The 25,343-nt window shown below is 46.3% G+C and overlaps 1 protein-coding gene across 9 annotated transcripts in view; it reads right to left on the bottom strand.

Moving 5' to 3' along the window:
• Positions 1-25,343, bottom strand: part of GLT1D1 (glycosyltransferase 1 domain containing 1) — a 170,455-nt gene that overhangs the window by 133,865 nt on the left and 11,247 nt on the right. For 8 of the 9 annotated variants that reach the window (XR_014233878.1, XM_082353271.1, XM_082353269.1 and 5 more), the window contains 2 exons: positions 9,533-9,681; positions 4,716-4,821 (listed from right to left, as the gene is read on the bottom strand). Coding sequence is in view for 8 of the 9 variants with exons in the window: in XM_082353271.1 (XP_082209397.1) it covers positions 4,716-4,821; positions 9,533-9,681 (255 nt within the window). In the remaining variant the exon portion in view is untranslated. Of the gene's footprint in view, positions 1-4,715; positions 4,822-9,532; positions 9,682-24,722; positions 24,926-25,343 lie in introns of those variants that run through there. The other variant, XM_082353265.1, reaches the window with a different exon arrangement.

Below are 25,343 nucleotides of genomic sequence, written 5' to 3'. Positions count from 1 at the left end.
AGGATGAGAGTCTTGGGAAGGTTCTCCTCAAAGGTGCATGTGAAAATGTTTTCGGAGTCAGAGGGGTGAACTGGAGCTAACTTGAAAGACATGCCACTTTTTCCAGGGCCACAGATAACACGGTCTTCCTTGTGGCTCCTCATATAGAAACAGTGGGCCTGGCTTTACACCCACCTAATAGATAACCTTTTAAGAGAGTTTCTAGCCCAAAGATCCTTGAAAGATAAAGATATTTAAAATAACACATTTCTACCATTTGCAATAGCCAAGACATGGAAACAACCTAAGTGTCCATCGACAGATGAATGGATAAAGAAGATGTGGTACATATATACAATGCAATACTACTCAGCCGTAACAAAGAATGAAATAATGCCATTTGCAGCAACATGGATGGACCTAGACATGATCATACTAAGTGAAGTAAGTCAGACAGAGAAAGACAAATACCATATGATATCATTTATATGTGGAATCTAAAATAGGACACAAATGAACTTATCTACGAAACAGAAACAGACTCACGGACGAAGAGAAAAGACTGGTGGTTGCTAAGGGGGAGGGGGGTTGGGGGAGGGATGGAGTGGGAGTTTGGGGTCAGCAGATGTAAACTATTATACACAGAATGGATAAACAACAAGGTCCTACTATATAGCACAGGGAACTGTGCTCAATATCTTGTGATAAACCATAATGGAAAAGAGTATTTAAAAAAGAGTGTATATATATGTAAAGCTAAATCACTTTGCTGTACAGCAGAAAGTAACACAATACTGTAAATCTACTATACTTCAATAAAAAATAAAATACTATTTAAGGTAACATAAAAAATAAAATAACGCATTTTTTAGGAAAAATATAAAAGTACTACTTTTGCACTTGTGCTTGAACACTGCCATTTCAAAACGTACTTACTTTGACATAGAATTCTCTTTGTCAAAAACATCTTTAGTAACACAGTAGCTCAAAAACCATATGAAATTACCAACACTCAACCAGTTGTGACCTACAAAACAGTAATTTCATGTGCCATTGATTCCGTACTCATGAGGGTATTTGTGAGGCAATTCATTTCATACAAACTCTCTTTTGCTCATTTGCTTGGCAATGTTAAGTTTTTCTAATATGCACCTGGATAAGCCTTCAGTAAACAATTTCCACAAATTTCAAATACTCCTTATTTAATTTTGGTGTTTGTAACTACCAAATACTTATTATAATATTCATAAGCCAACAAGTGGATGCTAAAATAAGTTCGCATACTATACCATACAGGAAAAGTTTTCAATACTAAAAAAGTTGAAAAATATACCTTATAGGGAAAATATAACTATTTAAATGAAACACTTGTTATAAAGCTAGACAAGTTCAATGCTTTGTTCTACAGAAAAGTATGCTGTATTGTGTCGGACAAGAAATCTGTGATTCATGCAACTTCCCTGCCCACTAACTCCAATCAATATCCCCAAATAAAAATCAATGTGTGTTTTAATAACAACACAATGACTAATGCTAATGATAATATCATAAGATGAATTCATTCCATGTTGTTTCTCCCAAGCAGAATGATTTTCCTTCTATGAGACAGTGCATTACAAACTGCCGGAATCTAAAGGCAATAAATTTTTAGAGTGTAAGAACAATAAGAAGAAAACCTATAATGATAGATCACCTTTCAAGGTAAGCCAACACTGCTTTAATACCTTCATCTGTTGTAAAACACACACACATATACGGAGCATACTCTCTATTTTAAAAAGGTTGCATTTCCACATTTATGTCCAGGAAGTCTTCAGGAAGAAGCAGGGTCCTGAAATGCAATGCCATCTATTTGTAACCCTAGTTTTAAGGGGCAAGATTGACACCTATCTTTCCCCACCAAAAAATTAGGCTGCGAAATAGAACCTGGGGTTCTGTCCTTGGTGTGGATCAGAAATGGGACAGTTACATACCCTTGAAGAAGTCTGGATTCCCACAGCTTCTCAGCCATGCGAGGGTTACAGACGAGCCACAGAAAATTCATGGTTAGTATAGCTTTGTTATACAGCAGAAACTAACACACCATTGTAAAGCAATTATACTCTAATAAGGATGTTAAATAATAATAATAATAATTAAAAAACAAAGAAAGAAAAAAGAAAATTCATGGTTGGCCACTTACCGGGGACATGGAAGCAACCTAAATGTCAATCAACAGACGAATGGATAAGGAAAATGTGGCATGCACATACACTAGAATACTTTTCAGCCTTAAAAAAGGAGGACATCCTGACATCTGCAACAACATGGATGAACCTGGGACACATTGATGCTCAGGGAAACAAGCCAGATGCGGAAGGACAAATACGGTAGGATTCCGCCGACACGTGGAATCTAAAGTAGTCAAACTCATGGAAGCATGGGAGGGGTTGGGAGAGGGGGAAACAGAGGGAGGGGAAAACAGGGAGGTATTAGTCAAAGGTCACAAAGTTTCAGTTGTACAAGATGAATATGCCCTAGAGCTCGCCTGTACAGCAGAGAGCCTACAGGTAATAATACTGTATGTAAACAATTTGCTAAGTGGGTAGATTTTCTGTTAAGTGTTCTTATCATAAAAATTAAAATAAAATAATAAAAATAAAGAAGGTGGGAGTAAACTTTTGGAGGTGATGGACGTGGTTATAGCATAAATTGTGATGATGGTTTCACGGGTGTATACTGATCTCCAAACTCATCAAGTTGTGTGCGTTGATTACGTACAGCTTTTTGCATGGCAATCATTCCTCAGTAAAGTGGTTAAAAAATTAATAAAGCAGTGTGTCCACATTTTAAAAATTCATCACCTGGTTTGTTTGTTTTTTTCCACAATGATTCAAAAATTTACTAGAGTTGAAAGGATGCTTCAACAGTACTGGTTGGGTTTTCGGTAAGCTTTGAATTCAGGGTGATTCGATGGCAGGTGAGACTCTGATTCATCAGCAGCCAGTGGGTGCACGGGGGGCGGAGACCACATCCACCCACACCAACCCTTCCGTGGCATCACCCCAGAAAGCCTGCCAAGAAGAGCGCTTTGCTTTGCTTTGGGTACGCATGTATGTTTCTTCTTTCGATTTCATTAGCTTTTTTTTTCACAATTTTTATATGAACAGAGAGGATTTGTATGTTATTATGATGTTAGTTATTATGACTGTGATTGTTATAAAGAGAAAATGGGGTGTTTTTGTTTCCCCACCAAGCCTCCCAGTTCGCTCCAGAATGCTGTACAGATGTTATCATTTTCTAAGAATGCCTCGACACGAAAAAGGTTGGGAAGTACAGCTCTGGGTTCTCAGCCAGGAGCGATAACTACTCCCATCCCAGGGGCTAGCAATGTGGGCAGGTGTGTTTAACTGCTGCAGTACCCAGCAGGTCCTGTGGACACGCAGTGTCCAGAGTCAGGGACACGTGGGGCAGCCCCACAATGCATAACTATCCTGCCCAAAATACCCACACTGACCCCACTGAGAAACCCGCTCGCTGGTCGCTCTCACAAACGGTTTATATATAGCCCAGAAATCCGTATAGGTTAAGAGTCACGTCAAAGAGATTCCACTTGACACAATTAGAAACATGAAAATTACCACAGAAAAAATCTTGTTGGTGAAGGCAAATATACAGTAAAGGTGGTAAATCAGCCGTGTATAAAGCTAGTAGGAAGGTTAAAAGACAAAGAGTAGGGGGCTTCCCTGGTGGCGCAGTGGTTGAGAATCTGCCTGCTAATGCAGGGGACACGGGTTCGCGCCCTGGTCTGGGAGGATCCCACATGCCGCGGAGCAACTAAGCCCGTGAGCCACAGCTACTGTGCCTGCGCGTCTGGAGCCTGTGCTCCACAACAAGAGAGGCCGTGATGGTGAGAGGCCTGCGCACCGCGATGAAGAGTGGCCCCCACTTGCCACAACTAGAGAAAGCCCTCGCACAGAAACGAAGACCCAACACAGCCATAAATAAATAAAATAAATAAATAAATAAAATTTAGTGGTGACCAGAGGCGGGGAGGGGGGAAGGGGCAATTCGATGGAGGCAACCAAAGGTACAAACTTCCAGGTATAAGATAAATAAGTCCTAGGGATGTCACGTACAACATGATACATATAATTGACCCTGCCGTATGTTACACGTGAAAGTTAAGCAAGTAAATCCTGAGTTCTCACCACAAGGAAAAAAGGGTTTCTTTTTCTATTTATTTAAATTTGTATCCATACAAGATGCTGAATGTGCAGTAAACTTACTGTGATCATCGTTTCAAGTACGCAAGTCAAATCATTATGTTGTACAGCTTAAACTTAAACAGTGCTGCATGTCAATCGTATCTCAAGAAAACTGGAAAAAATATTCTGCTTGGGCAAACCTGATGCAAAGTCAACCCCAATTTGTGTGCTCATAAAGCTTGAGTTTATCCATCTCATCTCTTAGCAAGAATTCTGTTTCTTCCACCACTCAGAACATTCTAAGAACATTCTACAGTCCAATATTAACTGTAGTCAAAGAACTATTCAAGTGCAATAACTTGTTTACAATGACTATTTGTGGCAAAATAAACAGGCACCAAATGAAAGATGAACAAAAAGAAAGAAATTGATTCTACATGGTAAGATGTAAACCTCCCAAACTACTGGTTTCCTCTGTCTTTTTGTGTCAGTGAATTTCATCCAAAAGGGTTAGATGCTTAACTCCTGTGAAATTCTCTTAAGTATTACCTGGCTTCTTCTAGGACTTTTCCCATCACTTTGTTTTTTTCTCCATGCTTAACGTCTTCATTTAAATCAGTTCCCCCAAAGATGATTCCAAAAGGAATTCCATGACCTGCAAAATAGGATAATTAACAAAGCACAGTTTACCTTTGGAAACACCCCTCGCTAACCATCCCAAAGCAACGATATCAAAAACTGAAGTTCCCAGAACGTAGGGAGCATATTTGGTTGGTTGTTGAATTTTACCCAGCTCTTCTGAATAGAACAGGTGTCACTGTTATGAACATGACATGGGGTTAATCACGTGAGACAAGACGATTTTAAACCAATTTGCTTTCAGTTTTAACACATGAAAAACGTTAGCCTCCATCTATCAAAGCCAAGCGTATCGTTCGGAAATGGGTTAATCTGGAGCTACTGGTGTTTATGACAGAAAAAGAGGGCTTCAAATTTAGACCTGCTGTTCATAGTAACAGTCACCGAGCTGGCAAGGAAACAAGAGGGAGAGGAAAGAGACACAGACTGTATCTTCAGGCACACACAGTACAACAGCAACGATAAAACGTGGAGGGCACAAATATATGGGAACCAAAAATACTGGAGATGCTGCGCGTGTCAAGTGGAAAAGGACTCCCCCCCGGAGGCGTATTTACTCTGAATGAAGGGCCCTGGGCTGACGGAAGGCACATTCCCTGGCTTGGTCATTTCACAAGGCACCAAGTGTGCACAGATCAAGTTAAACTGTGCTCATCAAACAGGGCTCCCCAGAGGGACTTCCAGAGGTCAATAAAAATTTCAAAAGAGCAAAGGCAAACCACTAAACAGACCAGATCTAACTTGAGTTCATACTGGGGTTTCTCAAACAAGCCATCTCTACTGAGATTCAATATGTAAGTGGAAAAGGTACAGATCTTTCCTTGTATCTGCCTTAGAAGTGTTTTGTCATGCAAATGAGCAGATTCTATCTTTTTTCTTTCTGGTGAAGTGCCTCTCACTTCACTGCGAAGAATTCAGCCTTTAGCTACTAAGCACACCAATAACACACAAGAGGTACAGAAAGGCTGTAAGTAAAAAACTCAAATGAAAACTTTAAAAAAAATTTTTTTAAGTAAAAAAAAATCAAGTGCATTTTGATTAACACAATATATGTATAGGAAAACAATAAACATACATTTCTCTGTACAAAGAACATCTGTGAAAGGATAAAAAGAAAAAACCTAGCTGCTGTTGCCTCTATAGAAGGGACTCTGGCAGTCCAGTGGTTAGGGCTCAATGCTTTCACTGAGGGGCCAGGTTCGAGCCCTGGCTGGGGAACTAAGATTCCACAAGCTGCACAGCGTGGCCAAAAAAAAAAGAAGAAGGAACCCGGAAGACGACAGATCTGGAACAGGAGAGAAACTTTCTTCTTTTCTCTCTATAACATTTTATAATGTTTGCATTTCTTACTATGGACCGGTGTGACCTTTTCCAAAAATACAAAAAAGCCAGGCAGACACGGAAAGGCGAGTGTGGTAGAGATGATTCCTCTTCTGCCATGGGCTTAGACTTTGGGGGATGCTGAGATAGGGTGAATGATTTTAGCATGTGGGATGGACTTGAATCTTTGGGGACCAGAGAAAGGTCTGTGGTAGGTAGAATAATGGCCTCCAAAGATGTCCACCTGTAATTCCTGGAATCTATGAATATGTTACACAGCAAAGGGAAATTAAGGTTTTGACTAATCTCTTCCTCTGTTTCTTGTTGAGAACATGCTTTAGGCTTGAACCTAAAGGAACAGGCAGCATCAGGTGTCTGATTAAGAAGCCAGGTTCAGGAAACCACGAGATTTTTTTTCTCAGCCGACTACTGGGACTGACCGATTTTCAGCATAAGCACTGATTCAGAAAGATCGCTAAGTTATGCACTTAAATATACAAAGTAAGGCCTGTATATGAAGAGAGGGTCCAATTTCCTATGGTGTGGGAAGCAGGAGAGAGAGCTGGAAGATTAAATAAGGTTTGATACAGTGCAGGGAAACAGGAAGTCACCTTTAGCAATGAAATGTCTGAAAATTTCAGAAGCTGACACATTTTGCTGAGTGAAGTGTTATCCCCGTATGATGATTACTGTAGGTAATTTGGGGCCTCAAGTGACATACTATCTCCTGAAAAGCTGCCACTGCCATGTCATTTAATTCATATTTGGAAAAAGCCACTCACGGCTCAACAACAAAATTATCTGTCCTGCCTCTACTTGGTGGCCGCTGGGCTCTCAGTGAAGTCAAATTGGCCTTGGGAGGGTTAAGAAGAAATATCCAAAAATTGTAGCTAAAGCCAAGAGGATGACTGCATGCACATCCTTTCGAGGTCCAAGGAAGCAGTGTTTTTTTGTTTTTGTTTTTATTTTTATTTATTTATTTTTGGCTGCATTGGGTCTTCGTTGCTGCATGCGGGCTTTCTCTAGCTGTGGCGAGCAGGGGCTACTCTTCGTCGTGGTGCGCGGGCTTCTCACTGCGGTGGCTTCTCTTGTTGCGGAGCATGGGCTCTAGGTGCGCGGGCTTCAGTAGTTGTGGCTCGCGGGCTCAGTAGTTGTGGCTCATGGACTCAGTAGTTGTGGCTCGCGGGCTCTAGAGTGCAGGCTCAGTAGTTGTGGTGCACGGGCTTAGCTGCTCTGCAGCATGTGGGATCTTCCCGGACCAGGGCTCGAACCCGTGTCCCCTGCATTGGCAGGCGGATTCTCAACCACTGCGCCACCAGGGAAGCCCTGCAGTGTTTAAAGGTCCCCGTGGATTCGTTTTCTAAGAGAAGGTACTGTTGTTTGACCTCAGTATTTACTATTAATTAAGAGCTCATGCTCTGTGAAGTTGCATCCAATACTTTGCAGGCAGAGATGCAAATCATTTTGCTGCAGTTGTAATGGTTTAATGTTAGAAGTCAATTTGTCTGGGCTAAGGGAGGCCCAGAGAGCTGGTAAAACATGATTTCTGGATGTGTCTGGGAGGATGTTTCTGGAAGAGATTAACATTTGAATCTGTAGCCTGAGGAAGGAAGATCTCCCTCAACAATGCAGGTGGGCCTCACCCAATCCGTTGAGGGCTTGAATAGAACTAAAAGGGGGAGGAAGGGTGAATTCATGCTCTCTGCTTAAACTGGGACATCCCTCTTCTCCTGCCCTCGGACATCACCACTCCTGGTTCCTGGGCTTCTAGACTCAGACTGGGACTTACACCATCAGCCCCCCAATTCTCAGGCTTTCAGACTTGGGTTGAATGAAACCACCGGTTTTCCTGGGTGTCCAGCTTGCGGATGGCAGACTGTGGGAATTCTCAGCCTCTATAATCACATAGCCGATCCCTAGAATAAATCTTCACGTACATATATGTGTGTGTGTGTGTGTGTGTGTGTGTGTGTGTCTGTGTGTCTGTGTGTGTGTGTATCTATATCTACGTCTGTATCTATGTCTATATCTATATCTCCTCTTGGCTCTGTTTCTCTAGAAAACCCTGACTAATACACCAGTAGAAAAGATAGCTCCCGCAACCCTTGGGACTTCCCTGGTGGTCCAGTGGTTAAGACTTTGAGCTTCTACTGCAGGGGGCACAGGTTCAATCCCGGGCTGGGGAACTAAGATCCCGCATGCCATGCAGCACAGCCAAAAAAAAAAAAAAAAAAAAAGAAAAGAAAGCCCCAAAGCTTACGGGTTGATTGCCCTGCCGGACATAACCAGTTCTGCAGCCAACCTAATCCTAGCCTATTCAAATCTCAGTCCCTCCGTGGATGGATCTAGAGACTGTCATACAGAGTGAAGTAAGTCAGAAGGAGAAAAACAAATATTGTATATTAATGCATATGTGTGGAACCTAGAAAAATGGTACAGATGAACTGGTTTGCAGGGCAGAAATAGAGACACAGATGTACAGAACAAACGTATGGACACCAAGGGGGGAAAGTGGGGGTGGTGGTGTGATGAATTGGGAGATTGGGATTGACATGTATACACTGATATGTATAAAATGGATGACTAATAAGAACCTGCTGAATAAAAAAAATAATAAAATTCAAAAAAAAAAATCTCAGTCCCTCAAATGCTCTTTAAACTGGCTTTAGCATCTTAGTAGTTTCTTCATTAATAAATCAGTTGAATAAACTCTCTCCTATGTGCTCACTTCTATATTTTCTGAAAGAGTCCCATTTTTAACTTTTGAAAATTAGACTTTGAGTTAAGAAATACACATCAAAAACATTCAGGATAAAACCCTTCATGCCATAGGGACTTCCCTGGTGGCGCAGTGGTTAAGAATCCGCCTGCCAGTGCAGAGGACATGGGTTCAATCTCTGGTCTGGGAAGATCTCACATGCTGCGGAGCAACTAAGCCCGTGCGCCACAACTACTGAGCCTGTGTTCTAGAGCCCGTGAGCCACAACTACTGAGCTCACGTGCCACAACTACTGAACCCTGCGTGCCTAGAGCCTGTGCTCCGCAACAAGAGAAGCCACCGCAATGAGAAGCCCGTGCGCAGCAATGAAGACCCTACGCAGCCAAAAATAAATAAATAAATAAATAAATAAATAAATAAATAAATAAATAAATATTTTTTTAAAAAACTTGTAAAAAAAAAAGACTCTTCATGCCGTAAAAACAGCTTCAGTGTATATGCATCCATTCTCAATTGGTGTAGTTACATCGTTTTTAGAAAATTACTCCGTTTAGAAGAGCAAAGCAAAAAGATTATATCCCTTCCATTTCTGAGCAGGGATAAGCTGCTTCATGGATGTTTAAGTTGAAATCGCAGGCGCTCTGGTCTCCTGACTGCTAGTGCCCCACCTCTGGGGAAGGGGGGTTACCTGGCAAAAGTCTACCCCCTCTATATAGATGAAGAGCCATAGCTGCCTCCAAGCTCTCAGCCTTGATGAAGTTGGAGATTTCGGATGGGCTTTCAAAGTCCAAGGCATCTTTCAGAATACACACGTGACCCGCAGCTTCTAGATGGTCCCTTTATCAAAAAACACACAGAGAAAGAAAAAGACAGGAGAAAAAAACATTAAAAGGACACAAGTTGCTGCTGTGGTTAAAACTGAAAACCAATCCAAAGATTAATCAAATCAAAAGTTAGTAATACATATTTTCTGAATTGTCCTTTAGAGACAATCCACCTAAAATACATTCATCCACCAGTCTCAGATACCAGGATTGGGACTGGGGCCATGGCTGCGACCAAGGCCAGCAGGATGAAGGGCTAATTCAGGAAGGCTTGGCAGCCTTGAGACACAAGGCACCCACGGCCATTTCCAGTGACATTTGCTGTATCAGAAAGCTCCCTTCTTTGATTTCACTTTTTTCTCCTGTTTCTCAAAGTTTGTGTTTAGGCATCTGTGACTCAGTTTTTAATCAAGAATTCAAAAGTCACCCATTATCATTAGCTTCAAGAAATACTCCATGACCTTTCCATTCTACCTCCCAAATATCTTTCAAATATGTCTCTTTTCTTCTCACCACGGTTCAGTTCCTTGCAACAGAAATCTAAAATACAAATCCGATAAACCAAAAAGAAACTTCCTGAATGGCGGAAATAGCATGAGCAAAATCAAAGGGCAAATGAGAAACCAGGGGGAAAAAAACCAACTATTTACAACACTTACAGAAGGAAAGAAGCTAATTTCCTTAATATATAAAGAACTCTCATAAGTCAATAAGAAAAAAACTTAACCCAATAGAAAAATAGGTATCACCATAAAATTTCAGTCCATGCCAAACAAAACAAAACAAAAACAAAAAACCCCCTACAATTGGGCTTTTAAATATGAGAAATGGTGATCAACTTCAGTCATCCTTTTAATGTAGAAAATTTGTAAAGATCAAAAGTCTGCCTATGGCTTCATGAAATAAACATTCCTATACTGGGTAAACTGGTACAACCTCTTCTGTGGGCAAAGTAGAAACAGCTAATATATTTAAAATGCACAAACTCTGTGACCAAACAACTCCACTTCTCAGAACTGATTCCAAAGACACACTTGGATATGAGTGCAAAACATGCACCCAAGAATAAGCACCGAGGCTACATCCGAAGTAGCAAAACGACTAACACTGACCTCAGTGTGCATCAGTAGTGGACCAGTTATATTATGGCGCATATGAGGTACTCAGGTCTGATGCCATGAGAAGAGTGCAGATCACTGTGAAGTCATTTAGAATAAACTCCGAGACACATTGTTAATGAAGTGTTCTTCACAAGGTGAAGAACACTTTGTGCATATATAGTATGTGTGCACGGAACATCTCTAGAAGGATACAGAAGAAATAGACAATAATGATTCTGTCTAAAGAGGACCAGGGACCAGGGTGGGGGAGAGATTATCTTCTCATCACACACCATTTTGCGTGGCTGGATTCTTTGACCAGGTGCATATATTATCTTTTAAAATTGTTTGAGGTGCACGTGAATATACAACCAATCCAACCAGGTTCATTAAAACCCTCAAATGGGGACTCCCCTGGCGGTCCGGTGGTTAAGACTCTGCTCTTCCACTGCAGGGGACGCGGGTTTGATCCCTGGCTGGGGAACTAAGATTCTGCATGCTGCATGGCACGGACAAAAAAAAAAAATTAAAAAAACAAAACAAAAAACCTCAAATGGCTTGGGGTAGTCAGCCCAACTGTCAACTCCATGAGAATGGGGCCTGGATCTGTCTTGCTTACTGAATAAACTAACGGCTGAATGTGTCTCTGGGATCAAGTCCAAACGCCCTAGCCTAGCACACAGCACCCTTCATAGCTTGCATCCCCTGCACAGCCAGGCGCATCCCACTCTTGACACCCTTAGCTCCAGTCCAGCCCTTCCACCTGCAGGACACCCAATGCATCATGTCCTCTGAGCCCCACGACCATGTCCCGACGTTCCCCAATGCCAGCTCCCTTCGGTGAAATCTGACAGCCCCTGCTCCTAACACAGCCGTCTCTCTCACTGTTTCCATTGTTCTCTGAGCCCATTGTTACCACAAGCACTCTGGGATGCAGTTATATGAACAAGGCAGTCACATCGTACTTAGTGCTTCTATTACAGAATCAATAACCTACAAGGACCTACTGTATAGCACTGGGAACTATACTCCATATCTTGTAATAACCTATAATGGAAAAGAATCTGAAAAAGAATATGTGTGAGTGTGTGTGTGTGTGTGTGTGTGTGTGTGTAGAGAACTGAATCACTTTGCGGTACACCTGAAACTAATGCAACATTGTAAATCAACTATACTCCAAAAAAAAAAAAATTGGAAAAAACAAACAAAAAACCACAAAATCAGCACATAGGTGGCAATCAAGGACACTTAAAATTACCCTTGAAAATCTCTTAAATCATCCAGAAGATACTATAGTACAAAGTTTAAACCCAATATAGCCAGTAACACCCCCCCCCCCACTAACTCCAGCAATAATAAAGACTGTTACTCTTCAGCTGAACACCAGATGGATTAGCTGGCTTGCACTTAGGGGCAACAGTGTATCAAATAATAAGACTAAACATAGAAGAATGAAGAATCTAGAATCTTTAAGCAAAATGACCATAAAATGACCAATCTGCTTATACCGTGGGAGCCTCAGGGGAACTCAGGACCTCTGAAGAAACGTTAGATTCAAATCCTCAAGCCCGCACCCACTCTGGGGAATATGGTGAGAATCATCACCTACTCTACTACGGGAATGCTAAATTTTCTGTTTTCTCTTTTGTGTTGTAAATTAAATGCACAAGACTGCAGCTGTCACTGGGCCAAGAAAGAAAGACTAAGAGGCCTGGAGACTTGAGTTGGCTTCTGCTCTTGAAGCCCGCTGAGTCTCTTGATCTTATCGTTTCCACTGTTAACGCTGATCCAATCACTGCCGCCGCCCCACGCACCCCCGAACTCGTCTGGAAATGCTGATGGCAACTAACTGTTAAGCAGATCCAGGACAGAAGCCTGCAGGCAGTCTAGCTATCGGCTCGCTTCAGCCTAAAAGTACACACCGTGCAAAACTAAGGATGCAACGTGCTTCAGAGGATGGGTGAAATAATTGTTACTCCATCTTCTTAGAACTTTAAAATGAGAAGCCAAAAATAAAAAGGTGTTGATAAATGGAAAAGAGACAATTTGAATTCTACTTAGGAAATCCATACCTGAGAGATTTCTGGCTGAGGCAGAATCTATAGGGTAGGGCATATGGGATGGGGGTGGTTAGGTACAGATAGCGGCTCATTCTTGATTTATTAAGCCTATTTTCAAATGGCATTTCAACACTAGCTTTATTTATTTATTTATTTATTTATTTATTTATTTATTTATTTATTTTTGGCTGTGTTGGGTCTTCGTTTCTGTGCGAGGGCTTTCTCCAGTTGCGGCGAGTGGGGGCCACTCATCATCGCGGTGTGCGGGCCTCTCACCGTCGCGGCCCCTCTTGTTGCGGGGCACAGGCTCCAGACGTGCAGGCTCAGTAGTTGTGGCTCACGGGCCCAGTTGCTCCGCGGCATGTGGGATCTTCCCAGACCAGGGCTCGAACCCGTGTCCCCTGCATGGGCAGGCAGACTCTCAACCACTGTGCCACCAGGGAAGCCCAACACTAGCTTTATGATCTCATTAATATTCCAAAATAGTTTTTTTTTTTTTAATCTTAATTCTCTATGGACTGATACTGGAGCCTTCTTTCCAGTTGACTTGTAACACCTTTAAATTGCTCTGTCCTGGTTCCTTCTGAAACTGAGCAGGACCCTGTGGGGCTCCTGGGCACAAAATCCTTTCTGTGTCCCCCGTTTCTTGTTTGCAGGAAATAGGCTTCATTCAGCCTCCACAACCTTCCCTGAGTTCCAAAGGGCAGGTTCAAACAGTCGCTAATCAGGGAAGGGAGGGGGTGCAGAGACAGGGGAGGAGGAGTCAGGACACAGTAGTGCAGCCTGAGGGCAGGGTCCTGGTTGGAGATTTTAATCTGGAGACCAGATTAAAGGGGCGCAGGCCCTGCACACACCCGAATCCTTATCAGCAACCCCATCCTTGAACCACTGCTATAAAACTCCTCACCAGGTATTTGAATTTCTGTGAAAAAACTTCCCAATTTTAAGTTTGGATTGGGACACACAGTTTCAAGGGCAGGAACCCGCTGTGTCCCCCTTTGCCTGGCAAAGCAATAAAGCTACTCTTTTCTACTTCACCCAAAACTCTGTCTCCGAGATTTGATTTGGCACTGGTGCACAGAGGCCGAGCTTTCGGCATCACTTCTGTGAGTGATAACTTGATTCAACTAATAAATTCCCTGCGCACCTATTATGTCCCAGGAGTTCTGGCTTATTTGGCTTAAGGAAGGCTTTTTATTTATTTATTTATTTGAGAATGAAAGCATCTCCAATAAATTAAGAGGCTTTGAGCATGTTCCAGGAATTGACTGAAGCTCCTTGCACACCCCTGACCCAAGATTCAAAGATTCAGTGGGACCCTACCTGCTTCCACCTGGCTGAAAGCCATCCCCTTTAACTGAGTACACAAAAAAGCTTAATCATTTGTGTGTTTAACTTATGTGAATTTCCATAAACTATGATGTCTTGATTAAAGAAAAAAAAAAAAAGATAGGGCAGGCAACACGAATTGCATTCCATTCCATGGCCATGAGCCCCTGCATGATCCTGAGATGGGAAACATGGGTCTAATATTCCTTAAGGCCATCCCACGCTGTGGGCCTCTGAGCATGAACAGCTGGCTGGGACCAATGTTTCTCACAGGACACAGCACCTACTGGCAGCCCAGTGATGTCAACCAAGGCTCACCTGGGGGGGAAACAGTGTCATGTCACTGGTGGGGCAAAGTCACCTGTGTTGAACTGTGAAATGTTACCCTCGGACAATACTTCAAGACTGTCTGATACATTAAAAGAAACGATGCTGGGCTTGAATCCGTGGTGGAGCTCAGCGAGATGAAGGTCTTTGTGCGGATGCAAGGCCCGCGTGAACCCGTGAGCCCCAGTTCGGAAAGGTAAACTGCACAGAGCACTGTCCCCCTTGCCTTTCCGTAAATGAAGTGAGATGATAACACATTTGCAGGACATGGTGTTACCGTGCATGTTATCTTTGTGGGTGTGTTTTGTAAACAGTAAAGTGTATCTACTTTTTTAATGCAATTCTAATGGGATTCCTGTACTCAAGAGAATTACTGTTAGGAAATCACTCTTTTTAAAAGGAAGCAAAAATACAATCACAAAACAGGCAAAGCGTCTAGACCAGGTCTCAAACCCAAATGTCTGCTGAGCTCAGACTGCTGAAATAAATGAATGGGGAGACGGGGGGGGGGGGCGGTGGGGACCATAAGGCATGAGGAGCCCTCCCCCAAACGGGAGAGAAAGGTCCCATCTGCAGGGGTCAGTCCTGCACTGTCTAATAAGGCAAAGTGGGCCAGCGGAGCACTGCGGACACGGCAAGTCTGAACAGGGTGGTGCTGAGTGTAAAATATACATACAGCTCATTCGTAATTTCTGTACTGATGACATGCTGCAATGATATTTGGATACACTGGGTTCATGGGAATGTATTACTAAAATTAATTTAATCTGTTTCTTTCTGCTTTGTGTAAAGTGACTACTAGAACGTTTTAAATGACACACGCGGCTCCCTTTATGTGTGAACACGCTGGATTAAATCCTCTCCAGCTCTAGACAGCGGGTACCATGAAGACACCGTCTCACGGTGGCCAGTTCTGCCAGTTCGCCAAGAGAAGCCAGGTATTTGAATTTCTGTGAAAAAGCTTCCCAATTTTAACCATCTCCCCTGCAAGTTATTTCCTGCTCCTTCAATGCCAACAATGTTTGTTGTTCCCTTAAGTCTTCGAAAGTTCACAGGTCTGCTTTTCCCCTTTCCTTTATGGATAAGAATCAGTAAAGCCTTCACTCTGAAACGTGTGGCCTCCAGAGCATCCACTGCCATGTCCCCGCTTCCTGCAGCCTTGAAGGTCCCCGTCGCTCATTTGAACGGGAAGCACCCAACCCCCGGATCCAACCACAGCACCCCACCTATGCACACTCCCACCCCGGGGTATGCAATTTGGGACCTGGTGCTGCACTTTCAGACACTCAAACTCATTGTTTCTGGCTGGGCTTGAACTGGATGGATGTAGGGTTGGGAGGTGCTAGAAAAAGAAAACCTGACAGGAGTGGGAAGTGGACCCAAGACACAGAGAGCCATTGACTCCTGTCCATGTCATCTTAGCTGCAAAATCACGCCTGAAGCCCGCCCCACCTCCAGACTTTTTATAGGATAAGCCGTGAAATCCCAGTCCTTGCCCAGGCCGATTGGGGTTGGGTTTTCAGTGACGTGAGGCTGAAAATCTCTGCGAGGATCACAGACCAGCAGCTTAGAGCCTTTCTTGTTCGCTGATATAAAATCCACTTGTTGCATCTAGCTCCTTGTAAGCCATCAGAATCTCCAACCACAGCGGGTTATCTTTCCCCCATGCCCCTCCATCCCTTCCACAGCAACAGTCCTCTGACCTCAGAGGGTCCCAAAGCCCCTCCCTGTCTCCCATTTCTTGTTTGGAGAAAAAGGCTTTAGTCTCCTAGACCCTCCCTGAATTCCAAAGAGTAGACTGAAGCAGTCACTACTTAGGGAAAGGGAGGGGACACAAAAACAGAGTAGAAGCAGTCAAGAAACAATAGTTCAAAACAACAAAAACAAAAATAAATTAAAAAGGAAAAAATTTTTAAAAAAAGAAGAAAAAAAAAAAAGAAACGATAGTTCAGTGATAAAACAGAGTCCTAGATCCTCCTGAAGTGATACAGATAACAATCTGATGCTCTCTTTGAGTTGTTCTGCAAGAACTAAGACCCCTCACCCAGGTGGAGGATGGTGACTACACACTGAGCATAAGCATGTGGACCCCAGACTGGGTGGAACCAGAAGGCTGAGGATTGAGATTCCCAGAACAGCACTCCGTTACCTCCCCGCCAACCAATCAAAAGAAAGGCACGCACCCTGCAGCCCTCATCCCAAATGTTGCCTTTAAAAACACTTCCCTGAAAACCACTGGGGAGTTTGGGTCTTTGGAGCATGAGCTGCCCATTCTCCTTACTTGGAGCCTGCAATAAACACTGTACTTTCCTTCACCACAACCTGGTGTCAGTAGATTGGCTTTGCCGTGCATCGGGCGAGTGGACCCAAGGTTCGGTTGAGTAACACAGTGAGAAGTGGCCACTGCTCACTTGGCAGCACACACCAGAGCCGCACGAGCATCTCTGACATCTTGTCTCTCCTCTGCTGCATCATCCCAGGTCCTTCCAAATCATGTTCGAATCTATCCTCTCCCTCCCTACGGTGCCACCTCAGTCCCTCGCCCTGTAATCCTGTTAGCATTCAATCCAGAACCTTCACTGTGGCAATGATTTGGCTCACGCCTGCCAGGCCGGCTGCTCTCTCTTGCTGGCTCTTCAGCTGCCTCGGCTTCTCAACTCCACAAGCCCCTTCCTGCCTCAGGGCATCCGCACATACAGGTCCTTTGGCCAGGAATGCTGTTCCCAACCTCTCTCCCTCTTCACCCAGCTAACCTACAGGTTTGAAACCCCAGCTTAGAAAGTTATTTCTCATATGCAAATGTTCACAGCGGCACTATTCATAGTAGCCAGTAAGTGGAAACAACCCAAATGTCCTTCAACTGATGGATGGACAAGCAAAATGTGATATGTCCATCAACGGAATGTATTATTCAGCTATAAAAGAATTACGTACTGATGCATTATGTAAAGTCCTCAGAAAGGACCACATAGTGTATGATTCCACTTATATGAGATGTCCAGAATAGGCAAATCCATGGGGACAGAAAGATTAGCGGTTGCCCAGAGCTGGGGCGGGGGGGATGGGGGGGTGACTGCTAATGGGTCTGGGGTGCCTTTTGAGACGGCTGAAAATGTTCTGAAATTAGATCGTGGCAATGGTGTGTGACTTTATGAATATACTAAAAACCACTGAATTGGATGCTTTTAAAAGGGTGAATTTTATGGTATGTGAATTATATCTCAATAAAAAAACTGTATGAGAAAGCAAAAACTATTTCTCAGGGGAGCCTCCCAGACCCCCCCTAGAACTAGGTCTGTCCTTTGAACATACTCTTACCACCCAGCACTTCTTCCTAGCACTGATCATATTGTAATTAAATAATCTGTGTAATCGTATGTCCGTGCTAGAAGGCTGGAAACTTCTTTCGAATGACAGGGCTTAGCACTGAGCTGATGTGCTAAAAATTCTCTGGTTGAATGGCTGCTGGCTTCCGCAGGGCTCACCTGTCCTTCCCTGGCTCCACGCCCAGGGTCTTCACAGTGCTGTGCCCACTAGAGATGCTCAATAATAAATATTTGCCAAATGAAGACAATAACCGACAATGATTACATCGGGGGAGGAAAGGAAATAGCCTCTTCCCACTGACTTAATGTACCTCTGCAGTTTCTGAAACTGAGCAGGACCCTGTGGGGCTACTGGGCTCAGAAGCCCCTCTGTGTCCCCCATTTCTTGTTTGTAGGAAATACGCTGCAGCCTCCATGACCTTCCCTGAGTCCCAAAGGGCAGGTTCAAACAGTTGCTAATCAGCGGAGGGAGGGGATGCAGAGACAAGGGGGGAGCAGTCAGGAGACAATAGAGCAGGGGGATGGGATGAATTAGGAGCTAGGGATTGACATATAGACACTACTATGTATAAAATAGATAACTAATGAGAACCCGCTCTATAGCACAGGGAACTCTACTCAATGCACTGTGGTGACCTAAATGGGAAGGAAATCTAACAAAGAGGGGATATATGTATACGTATTACTGATTCACATTGCTGTATAGCAGAAACTAACACAACATTGTAAAGCAACTATACTCCAATAAAAATTAATTAAAAAAAAGAAACTATAAAAAGAACTATAAAACTATAAAAAAGAAACCTTGGGGCAGGGTCCTGGTTCCACCTCAAGGGATACACAGAACAATACCTTTGAGCTCTTCTGAAGAACTAAAACGCCCAACAAATGGAAGATGTTCACTACTTGATAAAGCAGTTTTCATTCCAGAGAGAAGGTCACAGCTTGATAACCTGGAGAACCACAGAAGCTCACCAGGAGGCCACCTGAGGCCAGATTAAAGGAATGTAGGCCCTGCACACACCCTGATCCTTATCAGCAACCCCGCCCTTGACCCATTGCTGTAAAACTCCTCAGGGACTCCCCTGGCGGTCCAGTGGTTAAGACTCCACCCTTCCACCACAGCGGCATGGGTTCAATCCCTGGTTGGGAAACTAAGATCCCGAATGCCGCGTGGCTCGGCCCAAACAAACAAAAACCAAAGCAACTCCTCACCAAATCCTCCCAGGTCGGGACACACAGTTTTTGAGGGCATTAGCCCACTGTGACCCCCTTTGCCTGGCAAAGCAATAAAGCTATTGCTTTCTACTTCACCCAAAACTCTGCTTCCGAGATTCGATTTGGCACCGGGGCACAGAGGTCAAGTTTTCGGCATCATTTCCTTGGCATCTTCTACAGAAAAAGTAGAAAACTTGAATAGGCTCAGGCTTTTTTCCTTCCCATACGCTTGGCACTCACAGCAGAATTCAAGCTTAGACCGGCAGAAGGCAGCTGGGCAGTAGGGTCAGGGCTGCTTTGGATGCCATGATGTTTGCCTTTCTTCCTTTTTGTTTTTTTCCCTTCCAGTGAGTTTCCAGAAAGTCTTGTTTGCTTCTGTTATCTAAAGTGCTTCCCATTCAAATAAAAACTCTTTTATACACCGTTTTCCAGATGAAGAACCACAGAAGGAAGAACACAGAGTCACAGCCACTGTACAAGTGCTGCTCTCACTCGGGCACACTGCACTCACTTGGGTGCCAGGACACTCATCCAAGCACTGACTTCTAGGACTCCCTACTCTGGACCTAGCAAGCCTCAATCCTTCACCTTTTCTTCTTTTCCATCTCTCTCTCTTTTTATTTTGTATGTATGTATGTATGTATGTATTCTATTTTAAAATTTTTTTGGGCCATACCTTGCGGCTTGCGGGCTCTTAGTTCCCCAACCAGGGATTGAACCTGGGCCCTTGGCACTGAAAGTGCAGAGTCCTAACCACTGGACTGGCAGGGAATTCCCTTCTTTTCCATCTCTCTTCCTGCATTTCCCTAAACCCTTAGCAGTGCTGCAGACAAACTCTAGGTGTGAGGCCCAGTAGTCTAGCAAGTCTCTGATAGTCCGGTTTAGAGCAAGGGGTCAGCATACCTTCCCTGGAAATGGTCAGAGAGTAAATACTTCTGGGTTTGCAGGTGGATGATCTCTGGCCAACTGCTCAGCTCTGCTATTTATTTTAGCCTAGCAGGAGGCGCACTTTGAAACTCTGATCTCCTGTTACCTCGTCACTAAAGCAACGGTGTGACTGTTTTGTTTTTAGTTTTTTTACATCTATGACTTGTGCAATTTAAACTTCGACCTTTACTGTTAGCAACTGATCTGAACCCCTTCGCCTGATTTAGAGGATCCTCAAGATTGCCTGTTTCTTCTGGAAACGGTTGGCAGCCCCAGGGGATTAGAGGTGAACGGGGACCCGTGGGTCCCCTCGCTGCACCCGTCTTCTAGCTGAGTCAGGTGACACCATGGGGACACAGACCAGATGGAGACGCAGACAGCAGCGCTGCTGGGCAGGTCAGGCTCCCTGATTCTCGTCCACACAAGAGCCCACGGAACAGTGCCAGCAAACCGCATACCCCAAACAGAGCTCCTTTTTGTTCAGAGGTGAAAAAACACCTCTGACGCAGGTTTCTAACATTTATAAGTGCTTAGGAGACAACCCCAGAGAGTAGGCCCTGATTAGGGTTTTAAAAATTCTAGCAAACAGCCCCCAGGTTAGAAGGGAAAGTTACCTGACCCAGGGCAGACTGATTATACCGAAGGATATGTAAGGTGCCACATAGACAATAAAAGAGTCCCTCTCTAGTTATCAATCCGCAGACAAATATTCCCCCCACATGCCTTCTCCATCACCTACACCTTCTAAAAAACTCCTAGACAGCAGAGGCCCAAGGTTACTACAAAGACCCCAACATACCCAGCTTTTCTTGGTTTTCTCTCAGTATTTTCCCTCTATAACGAAGGAAGTTGTGGATTTTTTTTTTTTTTTTCCCTCTCACTCCTGATGAAGTTAATTTGTAGATCAGCACCCACAAAGTGGAGGCCACCCCATGGCCCGGCTGATGTCACAAATCTCAGCGCAAGTCAGTCTGTGTTATAGGACAGGCCTCATGGTCAAGGAAACAATACACATCAGTCACGATGCTCTGACTCATCTTTGGCGGGGTCCCTGACCCTAGAGAAACAGGGCCTGCTACCTTGTGAGGAAATCCCCGATGGCCTAGCCAGTCATGCCGTTTCCATGTTGTTGCTTCTGAGATTCTATAAAACTCGCTCTCAGCCAGAATCCCTCAGAAGACGGCTAGGCTGCTTGGGAGGCATTGTGCCCCCAAATCCATAGACTGTTTTCCCTTGAATAAGGGGAATCAGCGTCATTACTAAATTGCATTCGTTTTGTCGTTTGACACTCTCCATGTTCAATTGTCAAGCCCTGTGCGTTTCACTTCTTAAATACGTCACTTCCAAATGGCATCTCCTCTGCCACCATCCTGATCTACCCTTCAGGCTGCAGCCCAAACCATCTGCGACGACATATAAATCTGATAGCGTTTCATGGTTGCATCCCGTGCCTGGCACAAAACTGCAGGTCCTGTGTGACCTGCATCCTACCTGCCTCTCAGGCACGTCTGCAGACTCCCCCGAGGGCGGGGTTCGTCAGCCTCGGTACCCCGGACGTTTTGAGCTCGTTCAATCTCTGTCGTAGGGCTGTGCCGTGCGTTGCAGGGTGTGTAGCTGCACGCCTGGCCTCTACCCACTGGATGCCAGGAGCCCCTCACCCCCAGCTGCGACAACAAAAATGCCTCCGTGTACTACTCCATGCCCCCGGGGGCAAAATCACTCCTTCCTCCTCTGCACGTTCTCTTGGCCTCTGCTCCCATGGAGAATCACTGACCTAGAACATTCTATTCTGCTAAGTTTGCACAACTCAGTTTGGGAAGGGATCCGCTCTTGCCCACATCCTACCTGCTGCCCCTCTGCCTGAGACACCCCCCAACGCTAACCCTTCCCTGCCTCGCCAACTCAGGTTCATATTCTTACGAATAGCCCACGTTTATTAAGTGTGTACTAAGCACCAAGCCTGGTTCAAAACACTGAAAATGTATTAACTCATATTTGATCCTCATAACAAGCCTGTGTGGCAGGTCTGAGCTGCCATTATGTAACCTGGCTTAGATCTTAGGGATTTTAAGCAGGGAAGCCGCCTTGTGAAGGCAGGAGGTCTGCTCCAGAGCTTGTGTCTTTCTATCAGTTTGCGATGCCTGAACCGTCCCACGTCTAGCCTGGGGTGGTTCCCCAGAGCATCCTACACGTCCAGTCCTGTACGGATGTGCCCATCACAAGTCAGCATCGCTATTTATGTATCGGGTGTTCACTCACAACTACAAGCTTGAGTGTGCAAGAATAGACTCGTTCCTTCTTTTTCTAAGTCCCTTCTTAATTAACTCAGACACCCTCCCCTGCTAGACTGATGAGGACCCCGATCTTACTCATCGGAGGGGGGGGTTCCCTCTGCTGCTGCCCAGGGTCCCTGGAGGGTCTCAGGGGTCTTCCCCAGAGAACGTTTGAGGAGCTCCTCTGGTTCTCACTGCTTCCTGGTAATTGGCTCCCAGGGAAGTCTGTCACCATGGAAACCTCCCTCCCCCTCCCCTTCAGGCCACCGAGCATCATTTCCTCAAGGAACCTAGGCTTTCACAAGACAGAAGATGTCTTCCAGCAACTTCCGCTTTTCCCTTTTTCTTCCCCCCCCCCCAACCCCGCAGCCATCCTTCCTGAGTGAAGGGGAGACCAAAGCCTGGCTCTGAAGAGAGAGCAAAGCACAAAGAACAATCTTTATTCCGCGTCATGCACAGCCAGGAAAACACAGAACAAAGTAACTAAAGGGCCCTGCACCCTGCTGAATGTCCGTGGAAGTGCCCACCTGACTCACCTGAGGGACCTTTGGTGGCTGCAAGCCTTTGGAAGATTTGGGCTCCGGTGTACAGCTCGAGGGAGGAGTGGGGTGTTAAATAATGGATGTTCTCTCTAGTTTCCACAGCATAAACTACGGGTGCAGGCTCTGCTGGGCTGGCCCCTCTCTCTCTCTGGCCTCCTTTCCTTGCCTTAGTCCAGAGAGCATGGATTCTTTCTGTTTCTCAAGCCTGTCAAGCCTGCTCTGGCCCCAGGACCTGTGTCTGTACTATTACCCTGTCCCAGGTCCATCCATCCTTCCAGATCCTTGAGTGGCTGCCTCCTTCTGTCACTGGGGTCTTGGCCGGAATGTCACCTCCTCAGAGAGTCCTCCTCTGAAGCCGCAGCCCCAGTCACCTCCTTCATTTCTGGTTAATCCTGCAATCTCTGTCTCCCCCACTGCAATGTGCTCCATGAGGATAGAGACCACCATGTACCTCCTGGCTGTTTATGTCCAAATGGGTGACAGCTGGGACTTCCCTGGCGGTCCAGTGGTTAAGACTCCGCACTTCCACGGCAGGGGGCATGGGTTCGATCCCTGGTGGGGGAATTAAGATCCCGCAGGCCGCACAGCACGGCCAAAAAATAAATAAATAAACAGTGGTGAGCATAGCTGCCTTCCAAATGAGTGATGGCGGTGCCACTGACTTAAGATAAACCTGTGCGGTGAAAATCCTCATGGGAAAAACCTAACCCTAAACTTCAGAAGACTGACGTATCTTGCCCCTGCTGCTCTTTAGGAGAACTAACATATTTGAGGAGAAAGGGATGTGAAAGGGGAGGTGTAGCCCCAGTCACTCATTTGGATGATGAGGAAGAAGGCCCACAGAGGGGAAGTCAATTGAGAAATTTCATGAAGCAAGTCAGTTTGCTTAAAAAAAAAAAAAAAAAAAAAAGCTGCTATGAAACTTCGGGCACTAATCAGCTCCCTCCCTGCCCTGGGGACTTACCTTCCAGCAGGGAGAAGAGAAAAAGTGGAGGAATAAACCTAGAAAACAAGATAACTGCAGGAAAAGATAAATGTTAAGAAGATAACCAGGCAAGGAGATGGGGAAGGTGGAAACGGCAGAGGAGAAGAGGGAAGGCTACTTTGTGGGTTTTTCTGTTTTGTTTTTTCGCCACACTTCGCAGGCACGCTGGATCTTAGTTCCCCGACCAGGGATTGAACCCGTGCCCCCCTGCAGTGGAAGCTTAGAGTCTTAACCATTGGACCGCCAGGGAAGTCCAAGGAAAGGCTACTTTGGATGGCAGGTCCAGTAACACTGGTTTGCACTTTTGCTGCTCCTTCTGCCTGGAAATCCTGGTCCACCCCTACTGCCACCCCCGCCCCGCCAGGCCACCCCAGCTTCAAGGGACCCTCGCCGCACCCAGGATGCCGCGCAAATGTCACTGTAACACGGAGGTCTCCCCGGAGCATCCCGCCTAAAACAGCGCACGCGCACAAGCGGCCCTCGCGGGTGCGTGTACACGGGTCTAGAGGTATCACTGCATATTTATACCCATGTGTTTGTATTCTTTCTCTCCCGTCCCCGCCGACGTGCCGCGTCCCGAAGCCCCGACTTCGCGTTCCGTCGCCGCCTCCCCAAACCTAGGGCGCTCACGATCCATACGGAGCGTCCGTGACGACGGCCGCGCGGAGATGTGGCCGCAGAACGCCGGGCAGCCTCCGCCGCGCTGCCTGCCTCGCGGGGCCGCCCAGGCGCCGGGCACCAGCGGCGTCACCGGCCGAGCGGCCTCGGGGGAGCGTTAGGACCGCAGCGCCGGGCGGGGCCCGGGCCCCCGCGCCGGAGCCGGACACGCGCCCCTCGCCGCCCCGCGCTCCCCCGGGCCCCGCGCCCTCCGGCCGGTCCGTTTGGGCGCGCGGTTCGGGGAGGCCGGGCCGACCCCCGCGCCCCCGGCCGGTGCCCCCGCCGGGACCCGCGCCGCCGCCGCACCTACCGGACGCGCTGGGCCGTGATGGCGTTGCCCGTGTGCCGCCGGAGCACCGCCAGGAACAGGAGCCGCATGGCGCCGCCGCCGCCGCCGCCCGGCCGTCCACCGCCCGCCAAGGCCGGGCCCGGGGCGGGGCGGGGACGCGGGCCGGGGCGGCCGGGGTCCGTCAGGCCGCCCGCCGCTCCCCAGGCCGCGCCCGCGCTCGCCGGTTCCGGGGCCGGGGGTCAGGGGCGCGCGGGGCGGCGGCGGGGGCGTGTCCGGGGGGTGGGGGACGGGGCGCGGGGCCCCTCCCACGGGACCAGCGGCAGGGGATCCTCGGGTCCCCAAGGGAACCAGAAGAGACTCTCACGGGGGTCCCGGAGGGGCCGCAGGTCTGCTTCCATGGGGACTGTCACCAGAGGTGATTTCGGGTCCCTTCGCACAGAGATAAGGGGTGGGTGGCCACAATCTCCTGCCACAGGGACCAGAGTTGGCCACAGGCTCCCCACCACACACACACACACACACACACACACACTCAGAGGGACCAGGTTGGCTGCGCGCTGCTGCCATGGGGACCAGGTGTCCGCGGGTCCCTTTCCACGGCGGCCGGCACCAGGGGTGATAGCCGAGTCCCTCCCACAGGGA

This window comes from Balaenoptera borealis (assembly GCF_965194805.1).
Source record: "Balaenoptera borealis genome assembly, chromosome: 14".
Classification (NCBI taxonomy): Eukaryota; Metazoa; Chordata; class Mammalia; order Artiodactyla; family Balaenopteridae; genus Balaenoptera; species Balaenoptera borealis.
Note: the sequence above shows the minus strand (reverse complement) of the source record. Positions and strands in the feature narration are given on the sequence as shown.